We start from the raw sequence: 23,298 nt of genomic DNA, 5'->3' as shown, positions 1-23,298 counted from the left end.
GTGTTTGAGCCTCTGCTCAGACTTCAGGCAGCACCTTTACAAGTTAAAAGCAGTTATTTAAACCATAGCACACTTCTGCATTAATTCAACTGGCATTTTTCTTGGGAAGCAGAAGTTTAGTCATCTGGAGCATTACTGCTTGCAGTGTATCACCTTGAGCGAGTGAGGGAGGAGGGCTCATTGATTGAACTCTTGAGGACAAAGGACATGTATAGCAAAATGACATTACAGAAGAGTATAGTTCAATATTATCTCCCTAAACAAAGTGAATTATTTTGGCACCAGGTGAATCAGTATCATGTATTTATCAAACCATAAAGCCTCACAGTATTTGCTTTCCATTCAAAACAACTGCTCTAATGTTTATGTCAAAAAGCCATATGAATTCCAGTGCAACAGGAAGTCTTCTGGGGACCTTAATGAAAAGAAAAGGTTAATTCTCACTGTTTTATTTTGGCTACTGATAGCTCTGCAAGTGCATGTCTCTGCACCATGGCTACCTAAATCCTTAATTGGTCCAGTATCAAAACCACAATCAAAAGCTCTCTGCAGACACAGGAGCTACTTGAGAATGAAATAAAAGGAATATGAAGATTTTCAGGAAGACTGTTGGGATTTTTAACATTCTTACCCCCCAACTTTTTTTTTTTTTTTGCTTTAATAGCATATTAGGGAAAGATTTTGGATGTGAAAGGGATTAAATGTTTTTCTCCTTTCCAGCTTTTCACTGTCTTTCAGGTAATGAGATTTGACTGTTTACTATGGATCTCATTTTTGGAACTTGAACCTATTCTTCCTGCAACAAGAGCCAGGACAGTCAGTTCAGTCATTTCCACAGGAATGGGGTATACCATGTCACCTGTACAGCAGTGTGACACTTCTGCTGTGTCTTCTTCTGTCATCCAGAAAGGAAACAGGAACATGGCACATCTGTCACCAAATCCAGTCTTGGCCTTTGGAATGGATATACAAATTTTTTACACTCTATCTGCTACCTTAATGAAGGTTTGAAAAAAACCCTTAGAAATAAGCCTGGATCTAAATTTCACAGCTTCAGTGGATAGTAAATCTGGGTCTTTCTGCTTACTGGTAGTTAATAATTTTCAGTACATCCCACTTTCATGCTTTCCCTTATCTGTTCCACTGGCAAGAACTGACAGCTCATCCTCCTTGTTTTTGTCTCATCCTCCTGGCAAATTATTAATGCTATCACTTCTCCCCAGGTTAACACCCCTCTCAGCACAAAGAGTACCAGCCTACCCTTCTTTCAGACCATTTCGCTGACTAAATGTGATGAGCTTAAACTCTTGAGTAATTCTTTTCAAGATGGAAGTTTTTTGCTTCTGTTTCAGACCTTGGGAAACATTTGTGTGACTGAGGATCTGTGTGTTTGCTCTGTCTGAAATGAGCTCTTCAGGAAAAGATATGATGCCTCAGATCTTGTCTGACATAGTTTTAGAGACATGATTAATCTCGTTGAAACAATGGCACTATTTGCCTGTCTAAAGTTATACACGTTCTCTGGGTCTCTTCTGAATTTAAGCCATTGATAGATTCCTTTGCAAATAGTACAGAGCCCCAGGGCTGATTGATTTAAGCAAAGGGATTTAAGTTAGAGAGATTAAATTCACTTTCAGTCTACATGACAAAAAAAAAATTGATTTGAATAATCAGATTCAGTCCTCCTTTGCATTTGCATTTTTAGTTATTTTGTTAAAAACGAGTTGATTTTGGTGGGTTAGTAAGCATTCAGATATGTTCATTTGCAACTGAATATAGCTTTTGCCTTTAAATTTAGTACTGCTCTTGGGTAACTGAGAGGATAAGCTACATAGACAGCTCCATAATCATGTGGTTTCAGAATCTATCTGTTATTTCATGACTTTAGCATTCTGATAGCATTGTGATAGAAAATGGGAAACAGTAGTTTTGTTTACAGGATGACTAATTTTTTTCTTTGCTTTTTTTTTACAAACTGCTTCCAGATGAAATAGAGATTAATTAAAATGAAGAGAACAGTCATTTTTAAAGGTTTTAATACTTAAACAGAAATACCCCAAATTTACTGGGCAAAACCAAGGGTGTATGAACTGTGATAACTGACTTGAACTAACTAATTCTCTTTACTGTATCTGTCAGAAAAATAGGATTAGAAAATCTGAATCACTCTCACCTAATTCTATTCTTTTGCTAAAACAACTATAGAAAGTTAGTCTAGTCTTTTTGTTTTCAATCTTTGCAGTATATTACTAGGGACAGATCTAGATTAACACCCCTGTTTTTATCTTTTTTGTTTATAATTCAAAGATTATAATTTCAAGATTAAATAATGAAATAGCCAGCAATTATGGGAAACATAAATTTCCAGAATAAGATTCCTTCCCTCCCCACCACTTAAATCTGTCTTCCAGTTTGGGCTTTCTACTCTCAGTTTTGGGAATATTGTGCAACTATAATTTAAACACAATAACTGTATAAAAAAACAGAAACTCATAGCAGTGCTAAACTCATGGACGGTGCTAAATGGTTGTCCTGGTTTGGGCTGAGGTAGAGTTAAATTTCTTCTTAGGAACTGCTACAGTTTTGGATTCAGTATTAGAATAACGTTGATAGCACACTAATGTTTTAGCTGTCACTGAATTGTGCTTATGCTAAGCCCAGGATTTTTCAGTTTCCCATGCTCTGCCAGTGAGGAGGTGCACAAGAAACTGTGAGGGAGCGTGGCCAGGACAGCTGACTCAAACTGGCCCAAGGGATATTCCATGCTCAATATATAAACTGGGAGGAGTTGGCCAGGAGACACTGATTGCTGCTTGAGGACTCACTGGGCCTCAGTGAGTGGATTGAGCAATTGTATTGTGCATCACTTGTTTTTCTTGGTTCTCTTTCTCTCTCCTTTTCATTACAGTTTATTAGTATTATATTTTACTTTATTTCTATTATTAAACTGTCCTTATTTCACCCATGGGTTTCATCTTTTTCTGATTCTCATCCCCATCCCAAAAGGGGATGGGAGGGGAGCAAGTGGCTGCCAAGTACTTGACAGACAGCTGGGATTGAACCACAACAATAGTATTTGGTGATCTGCTTGAAACTTATTCCTTCCAGCCAACTTGGTGTCTTCAGGAATGTCATATTTCAGTCCTTCAGAAAGGCTCAGAGTCAGCAAAAGGGAAAAGGAAGCACAGAATCATAGATTCTTAGATTATGCTGAGTTGGAAGGGACCCATCAGGATCATTGAGTCCAACTCCTGGCCCTACACAGGACATCCCAAGAATGTGCCCCATGTGCCTGAAAGTGTTGTCCAAATACTTGAACTCAGACAGGTTTGCTGCTGTGACCACTTCCCCGGGAAGCCTGTTCCAGTGCTCAACCATCCTCTGTGTGAAAAACCTTTTCTTGATATCTAACCTAAACTCCTGCTGACACAGCTTCATGTCATTCCCTTGGGTCCTGTCACTGGTCACCAGGGAGAAGAGATCGATACCTGCCCCTCTGCTTCCCCTCACAAGGAAGTTGTAGACTGCAATGAGGTCTCCTCTAAGTCTCCTCTTTCCCAGGCTGAACAAACCAAGTGGCCTCAGCTGCTCCTCATAAGGCTTCCCTTTCAGACCCTTCACTATCCTCCTGGCCCTCCTTTAGATGCTCTCCAATAGCTTAATGTCTTTTTTATAAAGGCTGAGACTCAGGGTGAGGATAAGCACTGCAAGGTGAAGTTTCTTTTTCCATGCAGGAGCTTTGTGTGGAGCAGACCCACCAGCAGGACATGTTGTAGCCCAGCTAGCATGCCACTTCAATGTAGACCCAAGAAATTTGGGAGAAAGTATTTTTGCTTTCATCTCTCCCATCTTCCCAAGCGTATTTTCATCTTGCATGCTATTAATGCAGAGATGTAGCACCCGGTACTAATTTTGAGTTAGTTTGTGTACTTCACTATTTCTGGTCTTCATTGTTGTTACTGCAGGCATATGACCTGCCTGAGTCATGGGGGAGAAGTGTCGTCCACTGACCTTACCTGGTGATCCAGGGAGGGATTTACACCTTCTCACCTGAGCCATCTGGTTCCAGCAAGTGCCTCCAGTGGGGAGGTGAGAAAGCAAGGCCGGCAGCTGCCCCACCACCTGCCTGAGTCCACAGATGGAAATAGCCCTGCTGCTGTTTGGGGTGCAAAATGGGGGTTGAAGCAATTTAAAACAGAAAGGCTGTGAAATAGCTGCCGGCCTCTGTAATTTTGGGTTATTTCATTTTGTCTCTGTTCTGTACAGTCTTTATGGTTTTTGATTTCATCATAGTTCATAAAGGCTTTCTATATTGTGGTTTTCTTTTAAATATTTGGGAGGTCCATGCCCATCCTGAGTGCTTATAATAATTTTAAAAAAATAACAGTCATTATAAGAAAGTTGTGAAGTTGGAGATATGTCATTTTCCTTTTTCTGTTTTCTAAGAAGGGAAAACAAGATACATGACTTGTCAAATATTAAATGGTAAGTAAAAAAGTAAAGATGATGGTAGGGGGCTACAAGTTAGAACTTGCAATATATCTTATGCCTGAAGTCTTGTGTTTTCACCAAAAGCCAGCAAAGACATTTTATTTACTATGAGCAGGCAGGTAATAAATTGTTCAGAGGTATATGCACTCAGGAGCATCCTCTTCAGCACCTAGAGCCTTGCTGTGTCTCCTACTCTCTAGGGCTGGCAAAAATACCACTTCAAACAAAAACACTTCTGTGTGCTTTTCTGTGTTGTTTTGATTTTGGCATCCTGGTCTGTATCAGGAACAGTGTGGCCAACAGGTCCAAGGAAGTGATTCTTCCCCTCTACTCAGCACTGGTGAGGCCACACCTCGAGTACTGTGTCCAGTTCTGGGCCCCTCAGTTCGGAAGGGTATTGAGGTGCTGGAGCAGGTCCAGAGGAGAGCAATAAGGCTGATGAAGGGACTCAAGCACAAGTCCTATGAGGAGAGGCTGAGGGAGCTGAGGCTGTTCAGCCTGGAGAAGAGGAGGCTCAGGGGAGACCTCATCACTCTCTACAACTCCCTGAAAGGAGGTTGTAGCCAGGTGAGGGTTGGTCTCTTTTCCCAGGCAACTATCAGCAAGACAAGAGAGCATGGTCTTAAACTGTGCCAGGGGAGGTTTAGGTTAGATATTAGAAAGAATTTCTTTACAGAGAGGGTAATCAGACATTGGAATGGGCTGCCCAGGGAAGTGGTGGATTCTCTGTCCCTGGAGGTTTTTAAGATGAGACTGGATGTGGCACTGAGTGCCATGGTCTAGTAACCATGGTGGTGTTGGATCAAGGGTTGGACTTGATGATCTCGGAGGTCCCTTCCAACCCAGCTGATTCTATGATTGCCAAAATCTATCTTCATTTGAAAGAATTCAGGAAACTAAAGATGACCCATGTACTGCTGTAAGATAATGCATAGAAAATTAAAGCTCTAAAGCTTTCATGTTTGTTTGTTGTTTTAAGTTCTCTTTAATTTTCATCCATTCACATTTCAATTCATATTTAAATTGTCCTTTCAAGTGAAAAATTGTGCATATATTATTAAATGATGCAGATGTTCCAGCCACTACCTATCAAAGAGGTTGCCTCTCTAAGAGCTTTGTTGGAGGGAGGAGTTGTCTTATGCTCTTATTTGTTTTTCTCAGATAGAAATAGTTCAAAACTCAGTAGAATTAAAGCCTTATGTAGATAATAAAAATAACAGCATGGTTCCTTAGCATATATGTAACATGAATACTAAGCTGTAATTCAGTATTCTTACTTAATAATGGATCAGTCTACATCTTGGAATGATGAAGATTATATTCAATTGCTAGCATGATACTGTAATTATAGCCGTAGAGCTGGTAGTAAACAAACACAGAAAAGGAGTTACAGCCTAGAGCATGACACTTCAGGATTAGGATTTAGAAGGCTTATACTTTCCTCATGTCTTCTCCTGACCTGTACCTTTGCTTCAGTAAATCTCTTGCCTGTCTGTGAATAGAAGTGTTGCAGAAAATCCCAGATTATGTGAAGATACCCAGGACAGTTCTCAGTGATTTAACTGAGGCATCCTCAGCAATAGGAAGCTTCAGGACATCACCTGTTTTCCAGAGAGCTGATTAACCAGAGTGTCATGCTCCCAGAAGAGGCTTCAGTATTTTGTGAAGTAGGTGTACTCTCTTAGCTCTCATCACCTGCTATTGCCTGCTTTGTTTCCTAGGGACTGGATGTTCCAGCAAGTGAGTGTCTCTGGTTGGATGTTTATGCCATGTCTGGGGCAACAGGCTCCTGTCTGTCAAATTTTGCATACTATTACTGAGCTGAGTGAGGTAACACGTGTAATGTAATTTCAGTGGCTGCAGCAATATCTCAGTTCTGACTCTCAAGACATCGCTGTCTGCTGCAAAGCAAGCTTTGGGATCAACCTTCAGGCAAAGTAATCTTCCTGAATGCACTTGACAAAATGAATAAAGGACTCAGTTTTGATTAATGACTTTGACCTGAAGTTTCAAGTCGCTACTCAAATTCAGTCATGTGAAGTTGTGTTCTTGTTTCCATTTGAAAATTGCTTAAAAGTGAACATCATTCTTTTAGTTCTCTATTTCAACATCTTAGAAAATGCAAAGTATGGATCCAAAACACTCCTGCTCACATCACTGAGGTTATATTGCACTTCTAAGTGAGAGAGATTCAGTTTGAAATTAAGACATGCAAATTTATTTTTATAATAACTGCAAGTGACTTCACTGTTGGAGCTGCTCTTTGAAGTCAATGGATTTTTCTTCATTGTGGGCCAGAAAGCTGGCCAGCCAACAGGGGCTTCATTCAGCTGCCTGAGAACACAGGTGTCTCATGTTATTTCAAGTGATCCATGATATCCTGTTGTTGATGTCCCCAGTCAGCAGCCACTCACTCACTTCCCCACCAGCAGGATTGGAGAGAAAATCGGAGGGGTAAAGCTAGAAAACTCATGGGTGGAGATAGACAGTTAATAGGGAAAGCAAAATCTGTGCACACAAGCAAAGCAAAACAAGGAATTCATTCAGTGCTTCCCACAGGCAGGCAGGTGTTCAGCCATCTACAGGAGAGCAGGGCCCCATCACACATAATGGTGACTTGGAAGACAAATACCATCACTCCAAACATCTTCCCCTTCCTTATTCTTCCGCCTACTTTATATACTGAGCATGATGTCGTATAGTATGGAATATCCCTTTGGTCAGTTGGGATCACCTGTCACGGCTGTATCTCCTCCCAGCTTCCCCTGCACCTTCAGCCTCCTTGCCAGAGTCTGTACAGAAAGCAGAAAAGGCCTTGGCTCTGTGTTAGCACTGCTCAGCAATAACAAAAACATCTCTATATTATCAATCCTGTGTTCTGAACAAATCCAAAACACAACCCCATACTAACCACTGTGAAGAAAATTAACTCTACCCCAGCCAAAACCAGCACACCTGCTTAGCCTGAAGTAGCTGCTTTAGAAGAGGAGGGTTCAGAGCCATGGCTGCTTCCTTCCTCAGTAAAATTTCGCTTATGTTTTGAATCTGAAAGAAGAGCCATCCCACTGCTTCAGAGTAGAGCTACTTGGCCATTTTTCATCAAAACAGGTTTCTCTGCCTTGTCTACAGACATCCCAGCCACCTGTCTGGGGGCTGAGTTGAAGACAAGATGGGGCTTCCCATTCTCTCTGTGTACCTGTAGTTTTTTGAAATGTCTTTCCAGAAAATTTGCTTTCAGAAGGAAAGGGGATTCAGGTTTTGATACTCTTTGTGTCTGTTTGCCAGCTGTCTCTGCTTCTGTTCTTTTCAGTATCTTGTGCTCAGGGAAACCTCTTTTTATCAGAATAGTCATGAATTATTTGTATTATAAAGGTTCATTTCCTTCCAAATTTTGGTATTTTTTAGTGTGAAAGTTGCTTTGCGTTCTTAATTCATCAAAGTTTCATCTTTTATTATATATTCATATCTTTGATTCAGAAGTTATTTCTCTGTAGCCACAACATTGTCAGGAGAAAGGCTTCGCATTTTAACTGAGTCATTTCTGTTTGTAGCTGGTATTCTTTTAACAACAAAATCTAAAGAATTTTGTTATGGAGTGAATTTATTAAAGAATTCTCGTTGCTGTGAGCTGGGGATTGAAGAGAAATTAATTTGACAGTGCTGACTGGGTATCTAGGGAGAACTGTATATTCACTAAAATATCTCTGTCTCTTTCTAGTCTATTATCAAGGCAGAAATTGGGTAGAAAGAATAGTAGCGAGCTACATGTGAAAAAAATAGGAGGAGAGAGAAAGAACACAGACGGAAACCAGGGCTTTTGAATGAAGGCAGAGATTGTTGAAAAGCTGTGCTGCCACACCTCTCTGGCAGGTTTGGCTTCCTAGGGACCTGACAGTTGGCCCTGGCCATTGGTCACACTAGGACATCCAGTCACTTGCTACAGCCTTATTGATCAAAGGTGGCTGAACACGCCTGTGCACCTGCGTCATGATTCTTTTTTAGCCTTTGTTTTCATACTCAGTGTTTCAATGGATTATTTTTTGTCTGGAATTCTCAAAGCAGCAGTCACATTAGAAGGTCTAGACAGTGCACAAGTTACACAGCACACACTGAGCACACGTGGCCCCTGTCTTCACCAGGAGACTGTGACAGCAGCTGTTGTTATTTCAACTTGGGGTCTTACACCAGAAAGTGGGTTTTGAAATGATTTTGTAGGTCACAGATCATAGTAATCAGTGCACCCTTGAAACAGTTAATTTGTTTCTCTCAAGCTTGTTTGCTTGAATATTCATGACAACACAATCCCAGCTACTCTGTTTCTGAAAGTTTTCAAACTATTCCGTATTTCATGTTTGCCTTTGTTCCTGAGAGTCAAGTAATGTATTGAGGGTGACTAGGTGTCACCCTCCACTAGCTACCACCAAGCAGATGAAAGACTTTGCTGTACCAAATAACAGTAAATTCATGTTCTCTTTGTTGTTGTTCATCCCTGCTCTGTATATGCATAGTACTGTTCAGGGATCCCAGATGATTGTTGTCTTTCCTGAAGGAAGAGAGAAAAGGAAGAAAACTGCATACATCCAGAATTTTTCAGTCCAAAAGCAAGTCAGTAAAACACCAGCATTTTTAAAATATTACCAGAATTATTAACGTTAAGAAAAGTGAAGGAACACAGCCAAAAGTGCCTGAGTACCAAAGCCCAGAAGATGGCCTGTTCAGTGCATTCTGCATCTTCCTAGCTGGAACCTGGGAAAACATGTGGCTAGCCAGAGACATGTTATCTGGCCAGGAAGGGCCTGATGGAAATTTAGTCATTTAAAAAAGCGAGGCCACAGAGCAAACACCATAAATCTCTGTATCAAAATCCCCCAACATCTCCAAGCTCATTTAACTCATCAACTCAGGAGTAGGTCTTCTGTATGAACTGAAAAGTGCGTGACCTGATGCATGGTACATAAAGTAGGACCAGCGTTATAGAACCAGTGTTGATGAGGGTTCCTTCAGCAGTCTACCTAATGTTGCTGATGAGGGGTATTCCATCAATCCTGCAGCACAAATTATATGGATAAAGGTGTTTTAACATGTTTTTCCTCAGCCTTAAGTGATCTGTCAGAATACCAGACAGTCCTGACTGCACATCTCTCTGTTTGGTCCCTTGTTCATGTCCCTCAAAACTCAACTGTGATGTCAGTCACTGAGTTTGCCAGCTGCTTCCTGCTCCCTGTTCTCTTTGCCCAACCTTCTCTCCTAAAATCTCTCAAGATGGCAGCATCCTGAAGTCATGAAATGCAAATCAAGTACAACTGTCTGAGTGGGGTGAGGGAAAGCTATTCCAAAGTGATCAATCCCCTGATACTGCTTGTATCACTGCTTTTTTTCCAGTCATGTGGCCAACTCTGTCAACCAGTACAAATTGAAGTATATGCATGCTGTCCATTCGAACTATTTGTCACTGTGTTTAGGACACTTAACAAGGTTCTCACTGTTTGTTGGTAGTTACTGAAAGTGGTGCTGAGAAAATGAATGGATTACAGAAAAGGAAGTTCATTAATTTTTTCTACTGTCCAGCTTTCTGTGGTTTCTGATGAACCATGCTGGCTACCCAGTACTCTGAGCTATGAATTCAGGTGAAGGTGGAAGTGGATGAGTGCATGGATTATCAAGGAAAGTACCACAAAACCATCATGTATAACTGATCCAGACTCATGTTTTCCAAAGAGTTAAGCTGTTGCTCCTGTTTTAGTCGAATGGAAAGGATGTGACATTTCATGGCGAAATTGCTGTAGGGACTGACTGTTGTCAGCTAACACATTTTGCAAGCATTAGTGCCTAGTATTGACAAGATTATATGTCACTTAAAATTGCATTAATCAAAATGCATTAACTAACAAGACCTAAAAAAGCAAAATTAAAATACAAGCCCTCTTAGCATTTGTCTCAGTTTTCACGGAACAGAATATTCCATTTCATACTGAGGAAAATTATTTTTTGTCAATGACTTATAATTGATGAATATTAAAAAAGGAAGTATCACAGCTTCTGTAAAAAGAAAAAAGCTTTTTCTTTGGGAATAGATAGTGCCAAAACAATGTTGTTTTGTATAAATAGACTTCATTTTGCTTAAATAAGCTGTCACATGCTATCATTTCTCTCCTTCTTCCACAGCCTACACATGTAATGAGCAAAGCAAAGATGTGTAATTTCAATCAGACCTTTATTTACTGTTGAAGACAAACATATAGTTAATTGCAAAAAAAAGTAAAAGATGTGACCAGTACTGCAACAAGCAAAAGGAATTACAGATTCAGAATTTCATTAGGAAGAAGTTAAGCAGAAATCCATTTTACTTGGATATGACAAAGGTGTTAATTATAGTTCCTTGGATACTAATAATATAATAATTCTTAAACAAAAATCCACTTTAAAATAAGTTCAGCACCAATAAGTTGGAAGCTGAAGAGTAAAGAAGCATTGTGCAATTTATAGGAATCCCTTTTCTTTTAGGACAAGTCCAGTCAATTCATGGAAAAGATATTACTGATCCTATATGTATGTATATTATTCTGTTACTCTTTGTTGTTTGTTTTTTTTTATTCTGGAAATGTGTAGACATCATCCCTTATGATTTGAATTATTATTGCTGCCTGTCTACCTGCGACTTTTGGTGTAATACTTCAGAGTCCCAAAGATGAGAACACATTCCTGTTTGTATAGAGCATCATGACAAAAATCCTGGGCTTTTGTAGATCAAGATATATGTCCATTGGCTGGTGATTTCTCTGACCCTTTATTAGGTGCTCTTCTTCCTAGAAGGCCATTGGCATTGAAGAATGAGTCAGATGTGTTGCTTTGAGCACAGTCTCCTGCTTGTGGTTATTTTCTTTTCCAAGGGCTTTATGGTTCCTCCTCATCTTTTGATGGGCTATCATGTGGTAAAAGAAGAGCTATGGGACCCCCAGGAAAGTTGGCAACCAGCAGTGAGGCTGCTTCTACTGGAACAATTTGTCCTGCTCCTTGTCCACATACTCATTAATAGCTCCAGTGGTTGCAACCTGCTGCCAGCTTCTGTCTTCCCAAGAGGTCCTTGGGCACTGGTACACAGACAGGACATCTGCATGTGTCTGTGTGTCTTTGTTTATTGCAGTTGATCTGTGGGTGTGCAGTAGACCCAACACTTTCCCAGAAAGAGTCTGACTGTGTGTGAGCAAGTGGATGTACAGTAATTTCATAGTAGGTATGGACAAGATCCACAACACCTTTACTTCCAGCCTCTCAAAACAAGTAGGTCAACCACCCAGCTGGAAGACCAGGGCACTCCTTGTTCAGGGTTTCCTTTTTACTTTCATTAAAACAGAGAACATGCCAAAACAATGAAGAGACTCTTAAGTAAGGGAACATTAAAACTTTCAGCATTAATTAGGCACTCAGAAGTTTATTCATACATATGCAACTCACTCCCTGTTGCAGTGGAAAAATTTTTTTCCTTAACATATTTCCATAACATTATGGAATGATGAATCCTAGAATCATAGAATAGCTTGGGTTGGAAAAGACTTTGAAGACCGTCTAGTTTCATCGATATTGACATTTATGTTTGTTTATGCTGGAGAGCTGTTGAACTCAGGAACATAACGTCTGGTGAACCATCACATGAGGCAATGGTTTATCTGCATCACTAATTTTTTTAAGCAGAGCCCAGCAAAAACCTTTTGGTTTCTCTCTGTCTTCCAGAATAAATTGTATAGAATATGAATGCTCTTATTCCTCATTGTTCTGCTACATTACAATATTAAGATATTTTATATTGCATCATAGTTGATCATTATAGTGTAAGCACCTGGACTCTATCCCGATCCTGCAAAGAATTGTGCATGCCCATACCTTTATGTTATTTACATAATATACTGGATATGAATAGCACTATTTTTCTTAGGAAAAAGAAGAGTGAAGTAGTAGTAGAGTAGTCATGGCTAGGCTTCGCGAACGAAGATTTGGGAAGGCACTATCCACATTTGCTGCAGGCACGCTGGTGGCTTATGAGGCCAATACGTGACAGACATATCCGATGAGGCCAATACGTGATGTAGAGTAGTAAACTAAAGTAAATAAGCACTTTGTGTTTCTAGACAGAATCTCATAGTACAGTCACCTTCTTAAAAAATGTAAACATTACAAAAAGCTTCCAGTTGGTTAGATTTATTTTTTTATAAGGCACTGTGGTGGTTTCACTCTAGGCCTTCCTGGAGACCAACTTGTAGCCAGGAAGGAACTAGAAAAGTGATCACGGAAGTATTCCATGCTATTCCTTTACGTAACTTGAGGTATAAATAAAGCCAGCGGGAGGGATCTCGCCCTCTTCCTCTCCGGCGAGGTTCGAGAACGGTGGATCCCTGTTTCGGTCGGGCTTATCTGGAGCCGAGGCCTATAGTGACTGCCGTTATCTGCCGCGCGTGAGGGGAGAGCCGAGGACCGTGTCTGGTCATCCTGCCTGTTCGAAGGGAAGTGGTGAGATTTTTGCTAGTTTGCCTTCGGCTGGCCGTTTGACTTGTTCGGTCCTCGCCCCTTTTTGTCCTTCCCCCCTTCCCCCCCTCCCCCCCCCCCCCCCCCCGGTGTGTGGTATTCTCCTTTTGTGTATCTGTCTCATATGTAAAGTATATACATATATATATATATATATATATATTTTGCTATAGCTTTGGCTGCTTGGTTTTTTTTCTTTCCCTTTTTCCCTCTCTGGGAGGCGGGTTCTTGTTGTCGAGTTTCGGGGGACTTGGCGGGAAGCCAGCTCGAAACTTGTACAACATTTTTGGTAGCAGAGGATGGTTGTTTTGGTTAAGTTTGGCTTGTTTTGATAAACATTTTCCGGGAAGACAGCCAAGCTCGGTGTTGTTTTGCAAACCAATCTATTGTTTTGGGAACAGGTCTGGGAACACTGCCAGAGTCTGGGAAAGCAGCCAAGGAAACTTTGTTTATATAAACAAAAGTTTGTTTTGGGATCAGGAAGAAATAATAACAAAAAACAATGGCTATTTCATTAATTTGTCTTATAATTCTAGCCATCTTTACACCTGTGCTAGGCTACTCTATAGGGAGACGTCCAGATCTTGAGGATGGATGGAACGAATTGCTTCCATTCTTTAATTTTGACATCGAAGGTTTGGTAAAGGAGATCCCCATGGTTAAAATCGGCTCTAATTACTATATAAATCTTATTGCAACAGTACTGTCATTGATAAAGGTACTGGAAGTGCTCCTTAAACTTGGAAGAATGGGGTTCCGTTGCTTTCCCTCTTGTAGGAAAGATCACACCTCAAAGGGACTCGCTGGAACTTTGGAAAGGGCTGCAGACAGGCCAGTCCCCGGGTGGCATGGAGCTTGGGGAGATTTCGGTAGATTAGTAGGACATGTGTCACCCCCCATTAATTGGGAGTTCACACCAGAACAAATGTTTGATTCTGGTGAGATGGCCCACTGTTTGGCAGAAGGGTGTTTTTCCTACAAAGATCCGAATATGCAATTCTCTGCTTTGTGCTGGGGCCTGGCTAATGCTTATCGAGCTGCCATAGACCACCTCCAGAGGGTTAAGATCGACACAGAGACCCAAACCACGCCACTTGAAACCAGTGATGTCCCTATTAGGTCCACAGAAGTTGGGGTCCAAACACAACTTGAAGTCAATACCATCTCTACTAAGTCCACTAGAACCGGGACTCAAGCTAAGAACCGGAAGGTCATCATTGCCCCTGTGAAGAAGAAGAAGACGTGGGTAAGGGAGATCAAGGAACTTGCGGACCCATCTCCGCAACCAGAACGCACAGAAGAAGGAGAAGAAGAAGAAGAAGAAGAAGAAGGAACAGAGGATGTTGTGAACGAAGGAGCGGCAGCAATGGGAGAAGGAGCAGCAGCAAGTGATGAAGGCGCGACTGCGAGAGAGGAAGAAGTGGTTGTGACTGAGGAAGGAGCGATTAGAAGAGAAGAAGCAGCTACCAGAGAGGAAGAAACGGCTACACGGGAAGGAGCACGTCCAAAAGAACTAGGGGCACGCCCAAAGGAATACAGAATAGCATCAAGAGAAAAGAAAGCAACAGTACAAACAGTCGGTGGTATATTGTCGCTTGATGATTTATATCCTGACTACACATTCAGTATTACAAAAGACGCAAAGAAGGAGTCAAAGCATCCCCCTCAATTGGAGGGGGAATTATCCCTACCACTCCAGACTCAACCTTCTCTTGGAGGTATGAATGATTGGAGGAGAAGGCCCTTATCTCAGCACGCGGAAGATTACTCACTACCTCCACCCGCGGGGTATCGTGAACGACACAGGAGTCCATCCCCATGGCGTGAATGGCATAGAAGTCCATCTCCACGGCGTGAACGACGCAGAAGTCCATCTCCGCGGCGCGAGCGGCGTAGGAGTCCATCCCCACGGTATGAACGACGTAGAAGTCCATCTCCGCGGCGTGAACGGCGTAGGAGTCCATCCCCACAGTATGAACGGCGTAGAAATCCATCTCCACGGCGTGAACAATATAGAAGCTTATCCCCACGGTATGCCCAGTCTCCACCTCCACATGAGAGATATAGGGAGGAAGGGGACACCCGCCTAGCCAGCCAGATCAGCCGAATCAACCCTGGCGATCAATGGGGTGACAGATGTCGCAGCCAGATCGCCCTCACATCCAAGTCCCCCGAAACTCGACAACAGGCACTGAGTAACCTATTCACTACTTTTTCATTCATCAAGTGAGTTCTTCAGGAAAAGACATCCTGTCAGGTGCTGCAGACAAAGCTATGAGCAGCATCAATACTGTTAATGCCTCAAATAATGACTGAAAGGGTTGCAAAATGATACATTGTTATCTGGCAGGCATTGATCATAATTACATCACTGATAAAGGCAAAGTATGTCAAATGTTGTGTTTTAAATATGCCCTTCAATTAGAATAAAAAATGTAATGGAAATAATTTCAGTAGTAGCTGTGTGATCCTTCTGAATGCAAAATGTAAATGTTTTGCATATCCTCAGGATGAAAGGAGTTATCACTCAAAGCTATTCACTTATTAATTTTCATTTAATAGTCATGGTATATCAGACATTGTAGATCGTTCACCATTTTGCTTGATGACACTGCAGAACCCTGATAACTATGCTCTGTGTAAAATTTAATTCCCTGTTTTACCTGCCTGCTTGGATTGAACTGCAGAATCTTAATTTGCTGTCATGGTTTCCATGATCCTTTGCTCATGTCATATTGTTGTTGCAATGAACGTGTTGCACATACAGCATAGCCTTCATTTTCTTACAGCAGAGCACAGACCCTTTCATCCTTGCAAAGTAAATAATTAAACTAGGATTTTAATGTTTGTGCTTGCTTTTGGGTTTATTAGCTCTAACTGTGAAAACTTAATCAATTATTTTGTATGCTCCATCTGACTAGCCCTTGAAAAAATGGACTAGAGTTTTCTGCATATCTGTTCTGTGGCTTGAAGCTATCTCAAAATAGCACTGTTGTAGAAATGGATTCTACTTTGCCAGTTGAATAGGTGGCTTTTTTTATCATTACAAGCTTCAGATTTGCGTAAGGACTACAAGTGAGATGCAAAATTACGGAGGATGTTTGTTGATAAGGTCCTATGGTGTAACATAATTCTTCTGTTGTACCTGCCTCACTTGAATTTGGGTTTTTTGTTTCTGCAGACTCCAGAGGAAGGAGCCTCTACAACCATCTATGCAGCAGTATCACCTGAGATGGAAGGAGCTGGTGGCTGCTACCTTTACAATGAGGAAAGGACAAAATCGGCTGATGTAGCATATGACGAGGAGCTGCAGAGAAGGCTCTGGACAGAAAGCTGCAAGATGGTTGGGATTTCTGATGAAACCAGCAGACTTCACTAGAAGAAGCCACTTTCAGCTGGGTAAATGAAATGCATTGAAAAGCATCTTAGGTGAATCCTTGAAGCATCAGTCATCATCCTGGAAATCACTGTTCAGTCCCAAAGGCAAACGTGAACAGCTCTGTTCTTCACTTGAACCCCAAGTCTGCTAGGGTGTGGGGGGAGTATTCCCACAGAAAGATGTAGTGGTTGGTTTTAAATCTAACCATCAGTTTTGTAAATCATGATGTTTCAGTCCGTGATTAAAATACAGTCTTTAACCTTGTGCGGAGTTGAGTTTTCCTTTTTCTGTTCTACAAAAATAACACTTCTCTGGTGAACGTGTTGCATCTGGGACATTTTGTACATATAAGCTACTCTTTTAAATCAGTTTTAAAAGTTGAAGCTTGATTTCCTTAAGCTTCATTAATCTTTAAGACACTTTATAATGAATGTCAGCTTGTTCTAATGCAGAAATTTGGCATTCATGATCATGATGTTGTTTCCATCATAAGGTTAGTTTTATATGTCAGCTTTTATCCAGAGGTATTAACTGAAGGTCAGAACCAAAAAAATGTAAATAAATAAGGTCTTCAGATAGGATATTGAATTTCCTTGTTTGCAGTTCATCTCTCCTTTAAAGATGAGGAAGGGATCAAACATAATAATGGCAACACTGGCTTTGGCAGAGGACGCAGTTGGCCTATTGGCTTATTAGTGGGCTAAGATTACTTCTCCCCTTTTCTCTTGAACCCATGTAAACTTGCATCCACAACTTCTTTAATTTTCTTTGACAATGAGATTCACTCATGTACTGTTGCATGAAGAATCACCTCCTTTTGTTGATTTTGAACCTAGTTCATATGAGTTTCAAAACTAGAGTTCATGGTTTTGAAGAGACAGCAATTAATGCCAGCCCACTTTTTCCTATTTTGCTAAGAGTTTTGGAAATGTTCAATGTGTCCTTCCTGAACTGTGTCTTTACCATGTTAAAGAGTAACCCCTGTCTATTCATCCAACTTACACAGTAGCTAGAGGGTATTTTCCCTTTCATTCTGTATTTCTTTCCTAAAATTTCCTAACAGCTATTTTATTTTTAAGTTTATTTGACTGTCTCTGCGTGTGGATCTGATATTTTTTTGTGAAGCTATTTCTGGTAAACCCTAAGATTTCTCCCCTCAGTGGAATATGGTCAGTTAAGATCCTATCAGTTTTGAAAACACTTTAATGTCTACAGTTCAGGGATCTCTACTTATGTCTACCAAAGTGAATCTTTAAGAATGATGTTCACGTTTGTGGAATAAAAACCAAAACAGACATGGGGCAATATAAAGATAGCCTGAATTTATATAAACTCAAATATCTAGAAGAAAAAAACTGGATTGAGGATAGAAACATTTTAATAGAAATGGTGGTAAACCATGAGAAACTTCCCCTGAAAGTTTCAGTCAAGATTATAAATCTCACAAAAACATCTAGAAGTCTCCATGGAGACCTGGCAGCAATCTCGTGGTACTTATAGGGGGGCTACAGGAAGGATGGAGAGGGACTTGGGGAGTGTAGTGATAGAATGAGTGGTAATGGTTCTAAACTGAAAGAGAGAAGATTTAGATTAGACATTAGGAAGAAATACTTCACTGTGAGGGTGCTGAAGCACTGGAACATCTTGCCCAGAGAAATTGTGGATGTCCCATCCCTGGAAGTGTCCAAGATTGGATGGTGCTTTGAGCAAACTTGTCTATTGGAAGCTGTCCCTGCCCATGGGAGGGGAGTTAGAAACAAATGGTCTTTAAGGTTCATTCTGACCCAAACCATTCTGTGATAGTCTGATCTCTCCTCAGTGAGTCTTTTGAAAGCAGGGAAAATTTCCCTGTGTCTAGGGAGCCTGAACTCTTACTGTTAGTGGAGTAAGCTGCACTCTACTCCCATCTTGTTGATTTTAGGTGTCATGTGAAAAAGCAGCATAATCATATAAATGTCCTTGCATTTCCTTTTTTAAGAAATACACAGCAAAAGAGACTAATAGGTGGATGTAAAGCTTGTATTCACTTTGATGCACTGGAAATCACTGCATGGGAGAACCAAATGCAAACACAGTGTTGTGCTCTCATTTGCAGCAGGCTAGAAACAATATGAACGTGTTTCTATGCACTGAACCCTGGGCTAATATCCCTTTTGGGCTTTTTAGCTCGAACTTGGTGCTCTGCTCCGAGTGACCTTACCTCCAGCCTTTGGTTCAGAAGATCACATATAACTGAAAGTAAGCATAGCAAGGAGAAGCACAGGGGAAAAAAAAATAAAAAATAATGCGAACAAAGAAAAGCACCTGGGAACAAAAGTGATAAACAAATTCCCCTCAGCATTAAGCCATGCATGATCTATTCCTAGCTTCTCAGAGTTAGTATATACAAGGCTTAGCACCAGGAAATTTATCACTCAGTCACTATAGCACTTTCTTTTTATGACTGGTTGACTTTTTTTTGGTAAGTGAATGTAGCGCTTGTGAAATGCGCCAGACTGACACTCTGGGAACTAAATTCCTCTGTTTATTCACGGATCATGCACAGGATGCAGTAAGCCTGCTAGACGGCCAACATTTTGATGTTGCCATAGCATTCCCACAGAACATCATTGCTGCTAGAAGTGTGTTCAGGATTATTTAAACTAGATGGGACCAACTTACCACCAGTTTTAACTCTCCTGAAGCTCCACAATATTTGCACAGGCAGTTTCAAGTGGCATAGGGATTGGTAAAAGAGCAAACAGTAAAGAGAGCTAGTCACACTTTCAGTGTAATCCGAACCACTTTTTTAACAGTCTCAGACCAACGAAATCTGTTTTAAACAACATGGAGAACATGGTTTGTGAGAACCAAGAACACAGATTGTGCCTGCGTGAGGGAAAAAAAATAAGTGTCTTAAAACCACGGATTTCTAGAGCAGTGCAATTCCATGGAGATACAGTTGAGCTAGTTGCAAAAGAGTTATCTCAGGAACTAAAAACAGAAAACTGTGTCAGCTTTGCCATGTCACATAAGCACATGAGCTTGTCTGGAGCAAAACCCAGAAGGGTTATAAAGTGCTGTGTGTCACTGGGGACACTCATTTGTGATACTGCTGCAAAAATCCAAAATAATTCTTAACATATCTATTGAGGAAAAAAAATAGCATGTAAAAAACATGTAAAAACATGTAAAAAGCATGTGAAAAGATGACAATGATTTTACTTCTGCACAGAGAAATGTCTAGAGCTGATTTAATTTTCACATTTCAAGGTCATGGAATTTCTGGAGATCTGAGAAATAATGTGTTTCACTTCACTGAATACATGGCTGAGAGGTGGCTTATGCCTTTGCTGTAGCTGCATACATGTAGGAAAAATACCTGGGAGCTTTTTAACCTTGCAAAGAAAGGCAAAACAAGCTCCAGTAATCATAAATTGAAGGTAGACAAATTAACCTTCCAACATGAAAACATGTTCCCTCTCTGTGAGGGTAATTTCCTTTCAGAATATGTAGATTTGATACCTGAAGATAATGAAAAGATGCCTCTGAAATGATACCTGGCAAGGGGGCCAGGTAGGCTCCTAAGCAAAGTAGGTCAGTCACAGTGAAGTCCACAATGACAGCACTTATTTTGATAAGTATGAGAGTGACCCATTCCTCACAGCTTCCAAAATGGATATTTCCCTACCAGTTTCTTGGAAAAAAATGATAACTTCCTCAATAATTAACTAGTTTATTTATAAACTGTGGGGAAATTAGCTGTATACCGAAAGAGTAAGTGCTTTAATCTGTTTGTGAATACTTGTTATTCACACATAATGCAGTAGCTACATTCTTGCTTCCATTTCAAAACTGATTTAGAGCCCTAAATGTGGAACCACTAGACACATTTCTGCCATGTTATTTTATAAATTTTTAAACTTTATAATTTACTTTTTACACAACTATCAATTACTTTAGTACACAGAGAGGATATAGCATAGAAACAAAGGACTTTGTTATTTAACATCAGACTTGCTACTGCCTCTTCCAAATGCAAAGTAGTTTTAGCCCTAACTATAACAATACATGGTAGATATTGAAATGCTCATCCTAAATAAATTTTCTACATGCAAGCTTTGGCTCTTGTACAGTTCCAGTGTTAGACTGACTTTGCTCATTCTATGACATGGTTTTTGCTCCAGCTGCCTCCATGGAAAGATAAAATTGGATTCCAGTGAAGTTAACATGAAATCTGTCACAGATAAGATAAAACTCTCATGATTTTAAGAGTATGAAGGCTGAGGATGTTGACCAACCTGCAATAACTGAAGAACTCAGTGCAAAATGTGTATTGTACAACATCAGGCCAGGCAAGATGGGTGAGCCGCAAACAATTTCTTGAAGGTAATTTTCTTCCTTTTTAAAACAAATCCACTGTGTTTTGGCAATCCACTGTGGTAATACTGAAGGAAGGAAACAGACCAGTGGCCAAGAGAGCTGTTTTCAAATACATGTAGCTATTGGCTTCCATACTGTACGGATCAACCCTTGTTGGCTTCTCTCCCTTTGGAAAAGGACCTTAGCCAATAATCCCTTTCACACAGGCAGAATGTAACAGTAACCATCATTTATTTAGACAAACACTGTCTAAATTGAAACCAACCACCTTAAAGTGGAAGACTTCCTAACTTCAGAAAAGAAAGAAAAGGGCCAAAAACCAGGCTATGGCACTTTCTGAGTGATATTTAACCTGATCACGCCTTCACAGGCAGAATGCAAGACACATTAAGATGGTAAGCAGGCTTATGTCCTTTCCAGAGAATACAGATCAACAAACATGGCCTTCCCCTCTATCTTGGCATTGCCTGAACTCTCAAAATGAGCTCAAGTAATATCACTGTTTGCAAGCAGATCCATTTAAACGATCATTTTGCTTCCCTTTTCTGAAAGTAGAAACAGAATTTATTTCAGCTTGCTGACATTTATGGAATTCATTATTTAGTCCATGTTGATCTGCATATATTCAAGATGTCTGATGTATCTCAGGCTTTTTTAAAAATACTGAAGGAAAAAAAAATTCATTTTTGAGAAATTAAGGATAGGTAAGGGACAAATTCTACATTCTTTTTCTCAGGGAAAACTTCCATTGAAGACAATGTTGCTTCTTACAAGAAAAGTAAGACCATGCTCAAGAAAGTTAGTGTGAAATATTTTCACAGAACTTTTCCCTTAACTACATTTTACAGCTCTGCTGAAGTTAATGAGACATCCCAGAATCACTGTACAAAGACACATAACTTAATAGCAGAAGAAGCTATAAAAACCTTGTATCATTTAAATTTGATAATGCCTCAGAACATTATCTCTGGAGTGAAAGTGCCATCATGCTTCTACTGATATATTAAAGCCCTCTCTTTGTCTCAAAGAAATTAATCTAAAAAAATGTGCACCTAAAAATTCCACTGATGTGGTATATTGAGAAAAGAGAGTAGCATTCATCTCACTTAAAATAAATAATCTAAAAACAGGCTAGCTAGTCTAAGCCTGTGCTCAGTGAGTGTAATACCTCAATGGGACAATTACCCTGACCTATTTGAGTGTGAAATGAGACATGAACAAGACAAAGATCAGCTAACCTTGATTTGAACTGGATCATCTCTTCTAGATAGCTATCAGCCCTTGTTTAAAATTTTCCAGTGAAACAGAGCACCTTAGATGTGTTCTTTCTAGCCACAAATTGCTCTCAGTTTAAAAAACACAAGCTTTATTTCACTTTTGAATTGGAGTAGCTTTTCAGCTGCCGCTATTTGATCCAGTTATACCTTCATCTGCTGGGTTGAAGAACCTGTGTTTTTATCCTGGGGGAGATGGGCAGGCAAGGGAGAAGTCATCTCTTGGCATATTTTTGATAAACTAGCTTGATCCGGCTCTTTGAATCTTTCATTAGAAGTCATGTTTTACATCTTGCATCCATTTTCTTATCTCTCTGTGAATTTCATCTGATTTTTCAACTTCCTTCCTGCTTTTGAGATTGTAACACCTCATTTTGACATACACAGGTAATATAGCCTCACTAGTGAGCTTATTTTTACTGTTCCTATGCCATATGGATCTTCTTCCCTGAAGCACCGTAGAGGAACTCAGATTTCTATAAACCTTTTCTCAGACACACAAAGTTTTATCCCGTAAATACAGCCCACTTAATTTGTTTCAAGATGTGTGATCTAACAGAACTCTTAATGCTTCTTTTATTGTGATTTATTTCCACCATTAAAGCCCTAAAACTGCACTAAAGAGTGCTTGAGAAAATTTTGGAGCTGTGGAGTCAGAAGATGCAACAGGGGCAGAGAGTCAGAGCACTGACATCATGAAAACATACCGTAGTTTAGCAGCATAGATAAAATAGTACACAGTGACTTACCTTATCTGCAACATAACAAATTTCACCAAATCAGTAATTTCCTTTGTTTTATATATTATTTCTATTATTTATCACTCTGACAGAATCTCACAGAAGATGTTTCTTTCTCATCCCAGCCAGGACTAGCAGGATAAATGCATAGTACTCTACACCTCTGAGGTGAAGAGCTCCTCCAGCAATTACACAGTTCTTCAGCACAGTGCTGGAGCTTCAGCAGCTTGGCTACAAACCTTGGCTCTAACAGTGATTTAGAAAAGCAGATTTGGCTCTCAGAGATTTTTTTTTCATCTAATACTAATTCTTTATTTTTAACCCCCCCTTTCCTCTCATATGTGACTTCTCTATATAACCCTGTGTGCAGGTGGGAGACTTCTCCCAGAGCTGATGGAAACAGGTTTTGTTTCACACACTCAACTTGGCACAGTTGTAATCCCAGTATTGTAACTCCCTCTAGCTCTGGTGGGTCTTATTTCTGGACACTGAATTCGAGCTGAAAATTCACAGCTTCTCTGTTTATTAGTAG

At 40.2% G+C, this 23,298-nt stretch overlaps 1 protein-coding gene across 2 annotated transcripts in view; it reads left to right on the top strand.

The window, feature by feature from the left end:
* DHRSX (dehydrogenase/reductase X-linked) overlaps positions 1-16,654 on the top strand; it is a 210,295-nt gene extending 193,641 nt beyond the window's left edge. For both annotated transcript variants that reach the window (XM_032678072.1, XM_032678071.1), the window contains one exon: positions 16,193-16,654. In XM_032678072.1, the coding sequence (XP_032533963.1) occupies positions 16,193-16,390 (198 nt within the window). In that variant the 3' untranslated portion in view covers positions 16,391-16,654. The remainder of the gene's footprint in view (positions 1-16,192) is intronic.
* Positions 16,655-23,298: the final 6,644 nt, after the last annotated feature.

This window comes from Chiroxiphia lanceolata, chromosome 2 (genome assembly GCF_009829145.1).
Source record: "Chiroxiphia lanceolata isolate bChiLan1 chromosome 2, bChiLan1.pri, whole genome shotgun sequence".
Taxonomy (NCBI): domain Eukaryota; kingdom Metazoa; phylum Chordata; class Aves; order Passeriformes; family Pipridae; genus Chiroxiphia; species Chiroxiphia lanceolata.
The sequence above is the reverse complement of the archived record's forward strand: the minus strand, read 5'-3'. Positions and strand labels throughout refer to the sequence as shown.